Source organism: Amia ocellicauda, chromosome 11, assembly GCF_036373705.1.
Source record: "Amia ocellicauda isolate fAmiCal2 chromosome 11, fAmiCal2.hap1, whole genome shotgun sequence".
In the NCBI taxonomy this organism is placed as follows: Eukaryota; Metazoa; Chordata; class Actinopteri; order Amiiformes; family Amiidae; genus Amia; species Amia ocellicauda.
This window is the reverse complement of record NC_089860.1, coordinates 25,961,406-25,977,342: the sequence shown is the minus strand read 5'-3', so window position 1 is coordinate 25,977,342 and position 15,937 is coordinate 25,961,406. Positions and strand designations below refer to the sequence as shown.

The following is a 15,937-nucleotide window of genomic DNA, read 5'->3' as shown; positions in this document are numbered from 1 at the left end:
TACAAATCGCCATTAAATTATTGTGTCATTGATACTCATAGGTTGCTTTAGCGTTTTTATCTGGCATCCCCCTGTAAGGAATAAAAGTCATTACAAACAACAGGACTGCAAATTTTTTTTCACGATAGAAAATAGTTTAATTTCTTTGTATCTCTAGACATTCTGCATTGCATGGCTGGATGTCAAATGATGTATTTCTTTCATTTTTCTTTAATGTAGAATGTGTCCTGTTACTGACCAGAGCCCAGTGCAGCAGCTCCACCCTCCTGAGCCCCTAATTAGTATTATCAACAACAGCAAATACAGGATTTTATTTATTGCAACTCCCTCCAGACTGCCAGGGCTGCTGGCTCTATGGGGGGGGGGGGCAGGGCACTCAGTGTGTGTGGGGGGGAGGGGAGGGGGTGCCAGGGGCTCACACAGCTGAAACAAAAACAAAAAGAGAAAAGTGTTGGTTTACATCTGCGTCTCCCATCCCCTCCTTCCACCACATCCCTCCATCTTTCTACCCCTCCAGACAGTTTATAAAAAGATAAATATAAGTCACACACACTGAGGTTAGTTCACAACTTGAGGCCATTCTGCAGACAGGAGAGAATCAGAGCTGGGAAACAGAGACAAGCACCCTTAAGTGGCGGCTGGGCAGTACTGCAAACACAGAAACCGCTTACAGCCCAGTGTGGGTGCCTCGGAGTGCACTGGTCAGAACGAACACAAGCTTTACTTCACACTACGCACCCTCCTGCAACCACAACCCTGCAGCTGCTGCACAAGTTCAACACTGACTCATTTTGGCAGCGCTGCACTGAGAGATCTGGGGAGGCAGCCCGATGGGCAGACTGATCCGGACCGTCTAAACCCTGCAGCTGTACAAGTGCATACATAAAGATGTATTCATTCATTAATTTTATTAAATAGTGGATTGCTGTGTACTGAATGGCTTTGGCCATGTTCAGACATAAAAATGTACAGCTTGTCTAACACAGAAAAGTCCAACCCTACTCCCCTCAGTCCAACGGATATTGTACTGTAGCTCACAAGGGCCAGGGCTGACAGTAAAAACAGGACAGAACTGCCCTGGAGTCCCTGAGTGTCTGTGGGGTGTGACACTGCACACAGCAGCACTAATACACCTGAGCATGGTCAGGACGCCGCAGCAATCATCTTGTTAACTAACTAATTCACAGATTCACTAATTCTGAAAGCCAGGCCTGAACCAAACCAGAACAATCCAGTCCAGACCCCAGACCCCCCCAGACCAGGAGAACAGGTGCAGAGATGGTGTCACAGGCACTGGGAGAGAGCCTGCACACAGGGGGCACATCAGCTGCCCCGCACACTGCCAGACAGAAATATAAGAGAAAGACATTGAGAGACAACAACGCAGAGAGAGAGATGCACTGAAAGATGACAAGAGAGTAAGACCAGAGAGAGAGCAAGCGAGCGAGCAAGTGAGTGGTCTAGACAAAGAGGACGGTGTCTTTACAGGTGGCACGGGAGAAGGCGGCGAGGATGCTGGCGTAGACTAGGTCGGGGGTCAGGCTGGCATCCACAGCATGGTGCAGCCCACGGGCACTATAGTATTGCACCAGCGGCGTGGTCTGGGTGTGGTAGGCAGCCAGGCGGGAGCGTAGTGTGTTTTCATTGTCATCAGAGCGCCGAGAGAGAGGCTCGCCTGTCACCTGAGTGAGGGAGAGAGAGGAGAGAGAGACTCATAACTAGGGTTCTTTAAAAACCCACTGCACCTTTCAGTTAAATTGTCAAATGGTCCTGGTACAAAGAATTTCTAGGAGCATCAACATTAACACAGTAACATTTATTTAAAATCAGAATAACTAAAAACACATTCTGATGTAAGTTACTTAATGTTTTATAGGTCTCAAGCATGATCGCCTCGATACCAAAGGCCAAATGAACACATTAACACTAGAAGTCGCAATTAAAACCAACAACAGTAGTAAAATAAATTGATAACAAATTTTAAACATTGATAAACTGACATTTTAAAATTCAATTCAGAAGATTAATTCTACTTTAAAGCTATTAATAAACATGAGAGTCCCTGTCAGCACCAACTGCACAGAGATAAAAATAAACACTTTATTCAGTGTCATGTTTGTGTGCCTCAATTCAATCTGGGGATGGTCTAAAGTGGCAGAGAGCAGACATTCAAAACAGACTTGTGTGATCAAAATCCCCATACAGCTTCATACAGATCTATGGGCTGGTCAGTAATGACTGTGGTTTGTGATGACATGGCATCCCAGCTTCGGTTCTGGAATGGGTTGTTTAACTTGTTGCTGACACTGATCTACATGCCCCAAACTAACGTCTGTTATTATTTATTAAATAACCTGGGAATGTAAGGAATTATGCAAAATATAATCAAAATAAATTAAATTCACAGGAAGCAATCAATTTCACGATTTTTGTGACATCTGTGAAATTATGAATTTTCTGGGTCAAGACTCATAATGGGTACAGCAGCCTTGCCACGCCAGACTGCTCTCAGTCTCAAACGGACTCGCATCCTCTCCGTCAATCTCTCTCTCCCCCTTTGTATATCAAATCACTCTTTCTTTCCGTCTGTCTTTCCCTCACTCTCACTCACATCGTCCTTCATGTGCTCCTTGGGGGGGTTGAATTCCTCATGGTAGGAGCGCCCACTGGGCTGATGGATCAGTCTGGGAAGTTGGGGAGGAAGAGACAGAGATCAAGTTAGACAGTGCTGCCTCGATTGAGTTTGGTTGAAAGATCAACTCTCCCTCCCTCTCAACCCTCTCCAGGGTTTCCCGCAGCTATATTCAAGCCAGATTGCCCTGGGTGCCTGTTCCCAAAAATGACCCAAAGACCTACTACTACAGGTGTACAAAAATTAATGAGTGTGTAAAATTAAAACACAATGCAAGAAGTGGAGAATAAAATAAGCGCTCATGCTCTCGTTCTACTCCCCCTCCCCTCGTTCTCTACCCCTACTCTCCTTCAATCCCCCCTCCATCAACAGATCAGAAACATTCGACCTAACTTTCGAGGGAACATGCTGCTCTGCCCCTCCATCTCACCTGCCGCAGATCCGGCGCACCAGCAGCGAGTCATCAACAGCGAACTCGATCACAGAGTCCAGCTTCTCCAAGCGTCGCTCCAGCAGGTCGTCCAGCTGAGGGGGGGGGTGGAGAAGGAGAGAGTGAAGCCTCAGGGCATTAACAGAAGTCCTACACCAAATACAACAGTACGAAAGATTCTCCATCTTAACAAGATAGTCAACTCGCCCTTTTCACCAATCTTTGCCATCTTTGTTATATACTCATGAATATTTATGAGACTGGCAACTAGAGACAGCACCTCGGCAATACAGTGTTCTTGTCCCATCAGGTGAAAACATTGCTCATTGAAATAACATGTATATGTTAAGGAGGGGTGTCTCTAATATAATCCTGGGGCATCTAGTTAAAGAACGCAATTGTTTTTGAGAGAGAGCTTGGAATATGAAATTAGGCAGATTCCCATTATATATATGAAGAAAAACACCACAATCTCCCATAATGCATCACGTATCAAAGATGGAAGAAAAGGAGTAGTTGACTATCTTGTTTATATAGAGGATCTTTGGTACCATAGTGCCATTACAAAAATACTGCTTTATTATAGGTCTGTATCAACAACATTCCCCCCATCTTCCAGCCACTCACCATCTCTGCCTGCTTCACTGTGCGAGGGAAACCATCCAGAAGGAAGCCATTCTTACAAGGGGGCGTGTCCAAGTTCTTCTCAATGAGTTCCACCACCATCTCATCACTGACCTGCAGACAGGATAGACACACTGAGTGACGCACACACTGAGCCACAGACAGACAAGACACACACTGTGTTACAGACAGACGACCAAGCCCATTGGTAGTACCAGTTTGCCAGAGTCCATGGTGTGTTTGAGCCTGGCACCTAGCTCCGATCCCGAGGCCACCATCGCCCTCAGCATGTCTCCTGTGGCGAGGTGACACACACAGTACTGCTGGGCCAGCCGAGGAGCCTGGAGGGAGAAGGAGGTTAATACACACTGTGTCCCAGTGTGTGGGTGTATCTCTGTCTGTGTTTGTCTGTCCTAGTGTGTCCCTGTTTCCCAGTGTGCGTACATGTGTCACAGTGTGTGCGCGTCAGTGTTTCCTTGTCAGCGATGGTGAAACAGGCCAGAGTCCAGCAAAGCTACAGCAGCAGGCAGTTAAATTCATGAGAATATATGCTAAACAGGGGTCATGCATTCATTCAATAGTAATAAATCATAGAGGTCACATTGGATACATTACAGACGTTTTTAATACTAGACAACTGATTCAGTATTCACTGCACAAACACCTCAGCTGCGACTGTAATTGTCAATTACGTCACACAGGTCCACTGGTTCCCAGCGACATTTCTCACGGGTCATTCTGGAGAACAGTGTGTTAAAGCAGGCTCGGGACAGTGCACACTGCAGACACACTTTCATACGCGCGTCAGTGAGGAATTACTGCGAGATTAAAGTGGTGTTTGGAACAGGATGTGTAACAAACACTGGCCACAAAAACGTGAAAAACTAACTATGCAACATTATCACTGTTTGCATTTTCTTTTATCATTATTGTTGCTTTTGCGAAATGAATAGCTCGTACAGATTTGTAAATTGTAACTGATCTGAGCCGTCCTGCACGACACTATTTTTGCCTCTCTGTCCTGTAGGACAATTTGACTTATTTCCTTATTTGGCGAGTATCAACACGTTGAAGGATTTGTGATCTAAATACCTAGACTAATACATGTTTTTATTTGAATGTGTCTATTTCAACAGTATAATCAGTTCAGTAGAATAAATACACTGATCAGCGAAGGTAAATAAGTATTTTCAAACAAACTAGTATAGTGTGACCTATTGAACGACTGCAAACGTCACCATACAGAGCTCAGCCTGGCACGCCGCGTAGCATGAGCTCGGATTAACGCGTGCAAATAGCTGGACTGCTTATGGGCTTTTCAGCAGATCTTTTCATATTTATTCACCACTTCACACTCGACGCGAGCATGCCGGGGCGTAGCAGTCAGGCCATACACTCCTGCCCCCCGTTGTAATGAACTTCTGTCCCCACTTACCTGAGTCCCTTTCCCGGCTCCGGGGGGTCCCAGCAGAATGGCCCGGATGCCCTTTCTTACTTCCGCCACCTTCTCGTCGAGCTGGCTGCTGGGGGGCATGGTGTTCACCGTGGGTACAACCGGAGAACAGCAAGGAAAAAACCCTAAAGATGAGCTCGATTTCGTGTCCTAAACGACTCTCAGCGCCACACGGCCAGGGAAGAAGGCCCCGCCCCTGCCCTCCAACACGCCAGTTCGGATGAACGGCCCGGCCCTCCACGCTGTGATGGAGAATTTCTATTGGCTGGGACCGTCCCTCGTCATAGGCTCTGCTGGAGCCGAATTAGCAGCTTCCGATGTTCGCTGTCCCGTTTGAACTTATTATTGGTGCTGTGAAATGCCAATCATCGCAAATATCCGCCGTGGAGTACTTCCAAAGAGCATATTTGGTACTTCATCGATATATGTACGGTGTCCTTGCGCGGACAAACAGGGAAGCTTTTTCATTCGTTTTGTAATCGACCCCGTCTTGAACATGGAGGGTTTTTTAATAACTGGCAACACAATACATCAGTACAGATGCTTTACAATCATGACACAGCATACTTCAAATAATCCAGCATGCAACATATAGTTCTGATAAGGTTCTTCGAAGTATGTCCATAGCACGCCCAAAACTGGTAGCATCCAAGCAGCCCCAACCACATGGCTGTAGAGGGATTTCCAGCATTTTGTTAGGCATTTTCTAGCTTCTGCAAATAAGTACCCAATCAATTGATTAGTGCCTATAAGGTATCAAGAGAATATGGCAGAACTGTGAATCTGCCTAGATCAGGCCAAGCTCAAAAATGGAGTATCCGGGCGAGAAGGGCACTAGTCAGGGAGGCCACCAAGAGACCTATGGCAACTCTAAAGGAGTTAGTCTTCCACGGCTGAGCTGGGAGACACTGTGCATTCTGCAACAATAGCCCAGGTGCTTCACAAAAGTGGCCTTTATGGGAGAGAAAAAAACCTCACGTCAAATCTTGGCTAGAGTTTGCCAGAAGGCATGTGGGAGACTCTGAGACCAAATGGAGGAAGATTCTATGGTCTGATGAGACCAAAATAGAGCTTTTTGGCCTCAACACTAAGTGCTACATTTGGCGCAAGCCTAACACCGCACATCATCCCTACTGTGAAGCATGGTGGTGGCAGCATCGTGCTATGGGGATGCTTCTCTGCATCAGGGCCTGGAAACCTTGTACAGATAGAAGGCAAAATGGATGCAGCAAAGTACAAAGGTATCCTGGAAGACAACCTGCTGAAGTCTGCAAGAGACCTGGGACTTGGGAGAAGATTCATTTTCCAGTAGGACAATGACCCCAAACATACAGCCAAAGCCACACAGGAGTGGCTTAAAAACAAAAAGATCAATGTCCTGGAGTGGCCCAGTCAAAGCCCGGACCTCAATCCAATTGAGAATGTCGAAAAAGTTGAAAATTGCCGTTCACTAAAGGTCCCCATCCAACTTGATGGAGTTTGAGCAATTTTGCAAAGAAGAATGGGAAAAAATGTCTGTGTCCAGATGTGCAAAGCTGGTAGATACTTATCCACATAGACTCATGTCTGTAATTGCTGCCAAAGGTGCCTCTACCAAATAAAGGGGGTGATTACTTATGAATTCAATTATTTTCTGTTTTGTATTTGTAATTAATTTAGAACAATTTGCAGATTATATTTTTCACTTTGAAATTATGGACATTTTCTGTGTTGATCAGTGGCAAAAACTCCTGATTCAAATACATTCTGATTTCATGTTGTAACAATGAGATGTGGAAAAGTCCAAGGGGGGGTGAATACTTTTGAGAGGCACTGTATATACATGGATATATGGTGGACGAAACAGGCCATAATATAAATTGATTTGCATACTATATCGGTTTGCAGGTGTACTTTGTCCCTACTATATTATAGAGGGACAAAGGGAAATCAAGGCGGTAGCAGCAGATTACTTTTAAGGTATTGATCACACCATGTCGATTGTTGACACTTGGGCACCATTTGTAGCATACATAATTTCGTACATGAAGGACATAAACATTTAGTGCCACAAAATGAACAATATCTGTAATTCATTTTTTGGGCAAAATTATGAAATGCAAATTTTACATTTTGTGCACAGAATGTATTTTTCCTTACATAATTTAATGGACATAATGCATATGTAACAGGGCTCATCTGGTAAAATCAGTACAGTGTTAAGTATCCCACATCAGGAGACCTGGTCTTTTGGTGTAGCGGGCTGAACACTTTACTGGTTGGAGCCGCTGCATGGCAGAGTGCTCGAAGAGATGGCTGTGGTGCGTGGCTCGAATCCCCCACTGGCTACATATACTCTGGTGTTCATCCATGGAAGGCAAAGTACATTTTACCTTTATGCACTATTGAGGTTGCAAATGTCATGTTCATCTGTCTATTTGTACTGTGGAGTGTGTGTGTGTGAAGAAGGGGAACCAACAAGCCTATAATAACCATCAGTCACTTAGCAGACATTTTTAGACAATCTGTAGACATGTTTTAGATTAAGCAGTGAACTGTGCAAATATCAACTCACTTAGGACATCCATTTGAAACTCTACATTGTGAGGTACGCTCAAAGCAGCTTTGTTTCTGTGCTATGAAAGGATATTGAACTGTAACCCAAATACACTATATAATGAACACCCATGAGTAAAACTAACATCCTCAGCAACAGCAGAGGTCAGGAACGCTGCCAGGCATGGATTCATTTTAAATAACATCTACATGGAAAATGAATAGATAAAGACTTGAAGACTTGAAATATATAATCAAATAAAAGTTACATTAAAGGTAAACATTGAAATAATTATTATATTTAGGAGGCAAGATGATGCAAGCAGAGCTGGACATGCATGAGAATAATGAAAATTATGTGGACAGTTCCACACTGGAAATCACATAGAGCAAGACAGGGGGTCCGTCATTGTGTACCATACCTGCAAACACCTGCCAAACCCAATGGCCCAAACCCTTCCACCCTTCCCTTCCCTTTCGAATCATTAAATCATCACAAAACTTTAGACAAAACATAATATTAAATGTCTAATTTACCTATTTTTAGTGTCTATAACTACAATTTGTGACAGAAGGTGGAAATTGACAGATGTTTTGAAACAAAGCACAAACTAAGACTGACAGAATAAAAAAAAAGGAAAAAAAAGAAGCAGCAATGCAGTAGAAGGGGATTTCTTACATTACAGCAAGACATCAATGAGAAATAGCCTACTTTCTAGGATAGCCCTCTGCATGATGCGAAAGTATTAAACAGTAACTGCTAGAGAAAACTGCTGCCACTGATTGCATAGATTTTGTCATACCTAGATTAATAATAATGAAATACATGAAAAGTATATCGTAAATATATTATATCCATTATTATTATTCTAATTATACAATTATTTGCTGAGCATGATAATTATATGATGAAGCTTCATAGAGTGCTCCGATACTTTGTTTTTGGTATTACCAAATGCATAATTAGTCAAGCTCATTTGTTATCATGGTAGTACAGAAGTATCAGTATTTATGACAACCCTACAAAGAACCTTGTCACTTTTACACTTCAGAGTGGATATCCACGAGTATCACTCACTCCTTGATCCTCTGCAATCCGGCTTCCACACAGCTCACTCCAGCTGCAGACTGCTCTCCTGGCAGTCACTGACTCCCTCAGCTGTGCTCGGGGGGCCTCCCTCTGCTCAGTCCTCATCCTCCTTGATCTCTCTGGAGTGTTTGAGACCATCAATCACTCCATCTTCCTCTCCTGCTTCGCTTGGAATCTCTGGAATGGCTACACCAGCAACTGGACCTAGCAAGTGACATGGCGAGGTTCTTCGTCCACACTGCAACATCTCCTCACAGGTGTGCCCCAAGGCTCTGTCCTGGGCCCCCTCCTGTTCTCTCTCTACAGTCACTCCCTGGGCCCCCTCATCACATCCCATGGTTTCTCCTACCATTTCTATTAAGTTTGAGTAAAGTGCAACAAATTTGCAGAGTTAGTATGGAGCTACGTACTAATTTGTGTACTAGCTAACATGGTACTATCTTGGGATCATCCCCAGATGGCATATACTAATATATTAAGTTAGCTATAGGCTATATAGAGCCCAGTATTATATATAACTTCATATTAATCACATTATATTGCATTACAATTCCAGCTAGGGAATAACTAATGTAGAGCTTTCAAATATATTTTCAGTTATTTCATAGTACTTAATAAAACCTTACAACTGACAATTTGTACACTGGTAATAATTTTATTTTTGATGCTGTGGTGTCAATTTCACCCATGTACACCAGAGCACACATAAGTTACAAATAGGTTGTCAATGTCAAAAATGTAACTATTTTATATATGTTAAGGAAAAAAAAAAAGATTGGTGATTATGAATAGTTCAGTTACAAAATGTCCCTGCTGTGTGAGTCCGCTGGTGTCTATGGAGATTTGCTGCCTGCGAGAAGCTCCTCCCACACTGTGTGCAGCAGTACGGTCACCCTGCTGTGTGAGTGCGCTGGTGTCTAAGGAGATTTGATGCTTGAGAGAAACTTTTCCAACACTGGGTACAATGGAATGGTTTCTCTCCTGTATGAATGCGCTGGTGTGTGATGAGGGTATCTACCCGAGAGAAGCTCCTGCCACACTGGGCACAGAGCAACGGTCTCTTTGTGTGAATTTCTTGGTGTAGTAAATGGTCTCCTGCGCAACTGAAGCCCTTCCAACACTGGGGACAGTGATGGCTATGTGGTTTTCTATGCTGCAGTAGGGGGTGGTTGGGGCAGCTGGAGGAACTATGTGGATTAGGGGATCTGGGGAGCAGCTGTATGCGCTGTGATGTTGAACACTCCCCCCTCACTGTACTGTCACCCCTGCAATTGAGCCCCACCCTCAAAGCAGCTGACTCTGGGTCACACAGTCCACCTACAGAGAGTTCAGGCCCCAGGTCAGAGGCGCATTCTGTAATACTGTCAGGTTTGAGATTACTCGGTGAGTCTCTGAAGAGAGTCTGTGTTGTCGCCTCCATTGTGTAAACAGACTCCAGTGTTTCGACCTCTGTTTTAATGTGATCAAACACCAGACTAGGTCCACACTGTGAGAGCCTGTGAGAGCCTGGCTCAGCGCCAGCAGCACTGGGTCGACAATCAGATCCCAGAGACTGGATCCTGGAGAGATACAAAGTGTGGGTAGAGTCCAGATCAGGTTCGCTCTTTATGAACTTTGGCATGAACTTTGACTCTGCTGTGTCAGAACCCAGTGCCCTGAGTCCTTGTGTTGACCCCTCAGTCTGTGGCTCTGCCATGTGGCCAGACTCCTGTCCCCTGAGCTCCTCCTCACTCGGTGTGTTCCTGGGCAGCTCAGTCACCCCCTGGTTGTCTTCAGTAGCTGTGGGCTCATTTGATGCACTGATGCACATTTTCTCCCATCTCTGCCACTGAACTCTGTAGCACTTTCAATTCTCATTGGCGTCACAGTTGCATCCCTCACCAGTTTCCTCCCTGCCCAGCTGCTCAGTTTGGAGTTATGGCCTGATCTAGACCATGTCTGGGTGATACAATGCACCTTCCATTTCTTGATGATTGAGTCGACTGTGCTCACAGGGATATTTTTTTTGTACCCTTCTTCTGACCTGTGCTTTTCAATAACTTTATACATTACTTGTTTGAAAGCTTTGTCTTGGTTGAGTCTTGGCTTGAAAATTACTACCTGACAAAGGGACCTAGGTTTGCACACAGCAAAGGGTTTGAATACTGACATGTCATGACATTTCCAGTTTTATTTAAAATTAATTTACTTCTTTCTGCGTTTTTCCTTTGAATGCGAGGAGTAGGTTGTATATGTAACATTAATTCCTACTTAAGCGTCATGACCGCAAGCTTTAAAGAAGCGATGGTGAACTTGTGGCACGCAGTCTCGAACGTGTTGGCATGCCAAGTAAGTGGTTATCTAAGTTTTTTTTTTTTTTTGCGATTCTGCCCCTTGGTTATCCAAACTGATGGGTACTTTAGAAAACAGAGTTTGTTTTGCAAGGACGGCCTCGCCCAACAAGTAATTGAACAGAGCTCACCTTATTATTTGAATTCTCATGTTTTAATGTTATGATAACTGTTTTATGCTGCTGTTCTGCATTATGGGTTCAGGAGGAAGATGAAAAAACAATAAGTCTGTCCCAAAGTATCTTTCAATGCAGCCCTATGTTTGTCCCTAAATTGTTTTTTGTTAAGCTTCATCCCAGATTTATTCCACTAACTTTCTGTTACACTGTCCTTTCCTGTCTGTATTAAAAAATTTATTTGTGCAAGAGTTGGGTCTAACTTTCCATGATGACTATTCCAAGGTGGCTATTTTATCTCTGATACACTCCTCATCTGTGAATGCCAGACATGGGCTTATACAATTACTACAAAGATTATTCACTGTACCCAGATCTAAAACCAAACTGGTTTGTTTTTATTTACCAAATTTAAACCCAACATGTTACAGTTGCAATCAAGCTCCGGCCACTCTTATACATGTGTTTTGGATGTGTCCCAGTTTGGTTCCGTTCTGGTCCTCAGAATTTGAGACATTCTCACAGATTGCAGGGTTTAAAATTAATTCTACACCACTCATAGCTCTGAATACACAATATATGCACTATATACACAAAATATGTTCCTGTTTGGCACCCCGTAACTTATATACACACATACATACATAGAGAGAGACTCGTTATATATTGTATACACGCATACACTCATTCAAGTAAACGTTTCAGGAACCAAGTTCTCCGTTTCACTTATTCCAGTGACGCTTCTGAAGAAGCAACATGCACAGTCCATCAGGCCAAGTAAAACTGTGAGGCTTTCTGTTACCGAGTTTCTAAGACGTTGTAATCGAAATTCCTTTCGTGCTGCACCAGCTTCATACTTCACAGTGTAATCAGAAAATGGTCCATTTAATCAGTTCATATCAGATTAAATAGCTTTACAACCCTTTATTAAATGTACATTTGTAGAATGTTTTATTCCTGCTAATTTGCGGGACACTTAAGGGTTAAATACTAACATACTGATCAAATTAATTACAACCTTTTTTTTGTACAATATTATATTTACCCTGGTATCGAATCTACATTAAATGTGTGGTTTGAAATAAATACACATGTAAAACATTTTGTATGTATTATTATGGATTTCCTTGCCAAGTGTGCAATGATGTGTGCACATCATACGTGAAAATTAAGTTAAAATGTATACGTACACCACTAAAACATGCATATTATTTTATTGTTGAACTGGCAATCTTTACAATATTATATTATATATATTATATATTATATATTATATTATATATATATATATATATTATTATATATTATATATATTGTACACTCACCTAAAGGATTATTAGGAACACCTGTTCAATTTCTCATTAATGCAATTATCTAACCAACCAATCACATGGCAGTTGCTTCAATGCATTTAGGGGTGTGGTCCTGGTCAAGACAATCTCCTGAACTCCAAACTGAATGTCTGAATGGGAAAGAAAGGTGATTTAAGCCATTTTGAGCGTGGCATGGTTGTTGGTGCCAGACGGGCCGGTCTGAGTATTTCACAATCTGCTCAGTTACTGGGATTTTCATGCACAACCATTTCTAGGGTTTACAAAGAATGGTGTGAAAAGGGAAAAACATCCAGTATGCGGCAGTCCTGTGGGCGAAAATGCCTTGTTGATGCTAGAGGTCAGAGGAGAATGGGCCGACTGATTCAAGCTGATAGAAGAGCAACTTTGACTGAAATAACCACTCTTTACAACCGAGGTATGCAGCAAAGCATTTGTGAAGCCACAACACGTACAACCTTGAGGCGGATGGGCTACAACAGCAGAAGACCCCACCGGGTACCACTCATCTCCACTACAAATAGGAAAAAGAGGCTACAATTTGCACAAGCTCACCAAAATTGGACAGTTGAAGACTGGAAAAATGTTGCCTGGTCTGATGAGTCTCGATTTCTGTTGAGACATTCAGATGGTAAAGTCAGAATTTGGCGTAAACAGAATGAGAACATGGATCCATCATGCCTTGTTACCACTGTGCAGGCTGGTGGTGGTGGTGTAATGGTGTGGGGGATGTTTTCTTGGCACACTTTAGGCCCCTTAGTGCCAATTGGGCATCGTTGAAATGCCACGGCCTACCTGAGCATTGTTTCTGACCATGTCCATCCCTTTATGACCACCATGTACCCATCCTCTGATGGCTACTTCCAGCAGGATAATGCACCATGTCACAAAGGTCGAATCATTTCAAATTGGTTTCTTGAACATGACAATGAGTTCACTGTACTAAACTGGCCCCCACAGTCACCATATCTCAACCCAATAGAGCATCTTTGGGATGTGGTGGAATGGGAGCTTCATGCCCTGGATGTGCATCCCACAAATCTCCATCAACTGCAAGATGCTATCCTATCAATATGGGCCAACATTTCTAAAGAATGCTTTCAGCACCTTGTTGAATCAATGCCACGTAGAATTAAGGCAGTTCTGAAGGCGAAAGGGGGTCAAACACAGTATTAGTATGGTGTTCCTAATAATCCTTTAGGTGAGTGTATATTATATTTCTGTTGTACTTTGCCATTTCTAGCCGGCTTCCGCACAGCTCACTCCACTGAGACGGCTCTCTTGGCAGTCACTGACTCCCTCAGCTGTGCTCAGGTGCCTCCCTCTCCTCAGTCCACATCCTCCTTGACCTCTCCGCAGCATTTGACACTGTTGATCACTCCATCCTTTTCTCCTGCCTCGCTGACCTTGGGATCTCTGGGACTGCTCTCACCTGGTTCTCCTCCTACCTCAGTGACCGGTCTTACCAAGTGACATGGCGAGGCTCCTCATCCACCCCCCAACCTCTCCTCACAGGCGTACCCCAAGGCTCTGTCCTGGGCCCGCTCCTGTTCTCTCTCTACACTCGCTCTCTGGGCCCTCTCATCGCATCCCATTATTTCTCCTACCACTTCTACGCTGATGATGCCAAGATCTTCCTGTCTTTTCCCTCTTCCGACCCTCTCATACCCTCTCACATCTCTTCCTGCTTGTCCGCTATTTCCGCCTGGATGCATCACCTCAAGCTCAACCTCTCCAAATCAGATGTCCTGTTTTTCCTCCACTCTTCCTCACCTTCTGCTGACCTACCCATCTCGATCCCCTTGGAATCCACCACACTCTCTCCTTTTTCTTCCGCTAAAAATCTAGGAGTCACCCTCGATCCTGTTCTCTCCTACACCCAGCACATCACCACGCTGACAATCACCTGTAGATTCTTCCTGAGCAACATACGCCGGATCCGTCCCTTCCTCACCGACTACTCGACTCAGCTGCTCGTCCAGTCACTGCTTCTCTCACACCTGGACTACTGCAACTCCCTCCAGGCCGGCCTGCCTGCATCCACTACCCGCCCACTCCAGCTCATCCAGAACTCTGTATTCTCTCTGTCACGATTCGCACACGCTACTCCACTGCTCCGCTCCCTCCACTGGCTCCCGATAGCGGCACGCATTCAGTTCAAGACATTGACCCTCACCTACCACTGTCTCGACCACACTGCACCAAGATACCTTCAGTCACTCGTCTCTCCATACATCCCCTCCAGACCACTGCGCTCCTCCAGTGCCAGAATACTAACTCTGCCTCCTCTCCACTCTCCTTCCTCCAGAGCCGCTCCTTCTCATCTCTGGCCCCTAAATGGTGGAACGACCTGCCCACCGAAGTCAAAACAGCCTTGACCTCATTCCGGCGCTTACTCAAGAATCATCTTTTCCAACAGTACAGTATCCCTGCTAGATAGCACTTCACAGTTTTATTATGCTCCTTGTGCTTTTGATTGTTTTCCTCCTTGCTCCCTTTCCTGTTGCCCTTGACTGTGACCCTACATCTTGACAGCACTTAGCTTTCACCGTCCAGGATGTAGGACCTCACTTACTGTACTTGTGTAAATTGTAAATTGGAATTTGTAAATTGTATTTTGAATTACTATGTTTTAGTTAACTTGAATTTGTAATGATTGATGCCTTGTACTTAACTGTATTTTTGCACTTTGTTTTGCACTTATGTTGTAAGTCGCCCTGGATAAGGGCATCTGCCAAGAAATAAAAATAATAATAATAATAATGACATGACTCAAGGCGATTCACACCCCCTGTCTAGGTGGCTCTGCCCATGCAGTGAGCTCTGTCTCTGATTGATACACGTCTTTGTCACACACCGCTCGTTTGTTGTTTTGCAGCCGCGGCTGCTCCAGCGCACTTTGTAGCCTGTGGATGCGAGACCTGTTGACGTCTTTTCCGACTGAGTTCTCGCAGTACGGCCAGGGCTGCATCCCAAACCCCTCGGTCCCTTCCCTTGCGGGGAAGCACCGGAAGTACTACGGTGGCCATCTTAAAGGCTGTCCCAAACAATTAGGGGGCGAGTGAAGGAGCCTAATCAAGCTGTTTGTCCTTCAGTGTTCCCTTCGACTGAGTGTACAAAATAGCACACTTACGCTGAAGTCCCAGAACACATTGCGTTAAAGGCGGAGACAAGTCAATTAGGAAAATATGGCAGCAGTGGGTGCTTATAAATGTAATGTAATGCTAGCTAGACAGTTGTAGATATACACCGATCAGCCATAACATTATGACCACCTGCCTAATATTGTGTAGATTCCCCTTTTGCCGCCAAAACAGCCCTGACCCGTCGAGGCATGGACTCCACTAGACCTCTGAAGGTGTGCTGTGGTATCTGGCACCAAGACGTTAGCAGCAG

At 44.3% G+C, this 15,937-nt stretch overlaps 1 protein-coding gene across 2 annotated transcripts; it reads right to left on the bottom strand.

Moving 5' to 3' along the window:
• Positions 1 to 112: 112 nt before the first annotated feature.
• ak2 (adenylate kinase 2) lies at positions 113 to 5,341 on the bottom strand. 2 transcript variants are annotated; one of them, XM_066717192.1, is made up of 7 exons: positions 5,122 to 5,341; positions 3,902 to 4,027; positions 3,690 to 3,800; positions 3,063 to 3,157; positions 2,612 to 2,684; positions 1,487 to 1,682; positions 113 to 423 (listed from the first exon to the last, which is right to left on the bottom strand). In XM_066717192.1, the coding sequence occupies exons 1-7, from the start codon at positions 5,218 to 5,220 to the stop codon at positions 416 to 418; spliced, it is 708 nt and encodes a 235-aa protein (XP_066573289.1). In that variant the 5' UTR covers positions 5,221 to 5,341; the 3' UTR covers positions 113 to 415. The 2 variants fall into 2 exon arrangements, with proteins under 2 accessions (XP_066573289.1, XP_066573288.1); XM_066717191.1 differs by having other exon boundaries at positions 113 to 1,682.
• Positions 5,342 to 15,937: the final 10,596 nt, after the last annotated feature.

What these genes read in the sequence shown, in the direction of transcription:
- ak2 (XM_066717191.1), bottom strand. Translation starts at nt 5,220, where the DNA reads ATGCCCCCCAGCAGCCAGCTCGACGAGAAGGTGGCGGAAGTAAGAAAG. An exon ending in CCATGGACTCTGGCAAACTG is followed by an intron (nt 3,801 to 3,901) that starts GTACTACCAATG and finishes TCCTGTCTGCAG; the next exon opens with GTCAGTGATGAGATGGTGGT. An exon ending in GTGCGCCGGATCTGCGGCAG is followed by an intron (nt 2,685 to 3,062) that starts GTGAGATGGAGG and finishes CCAACTTCCCAG; the next exon opens with ACTGATCCATCAGCCCAGTG.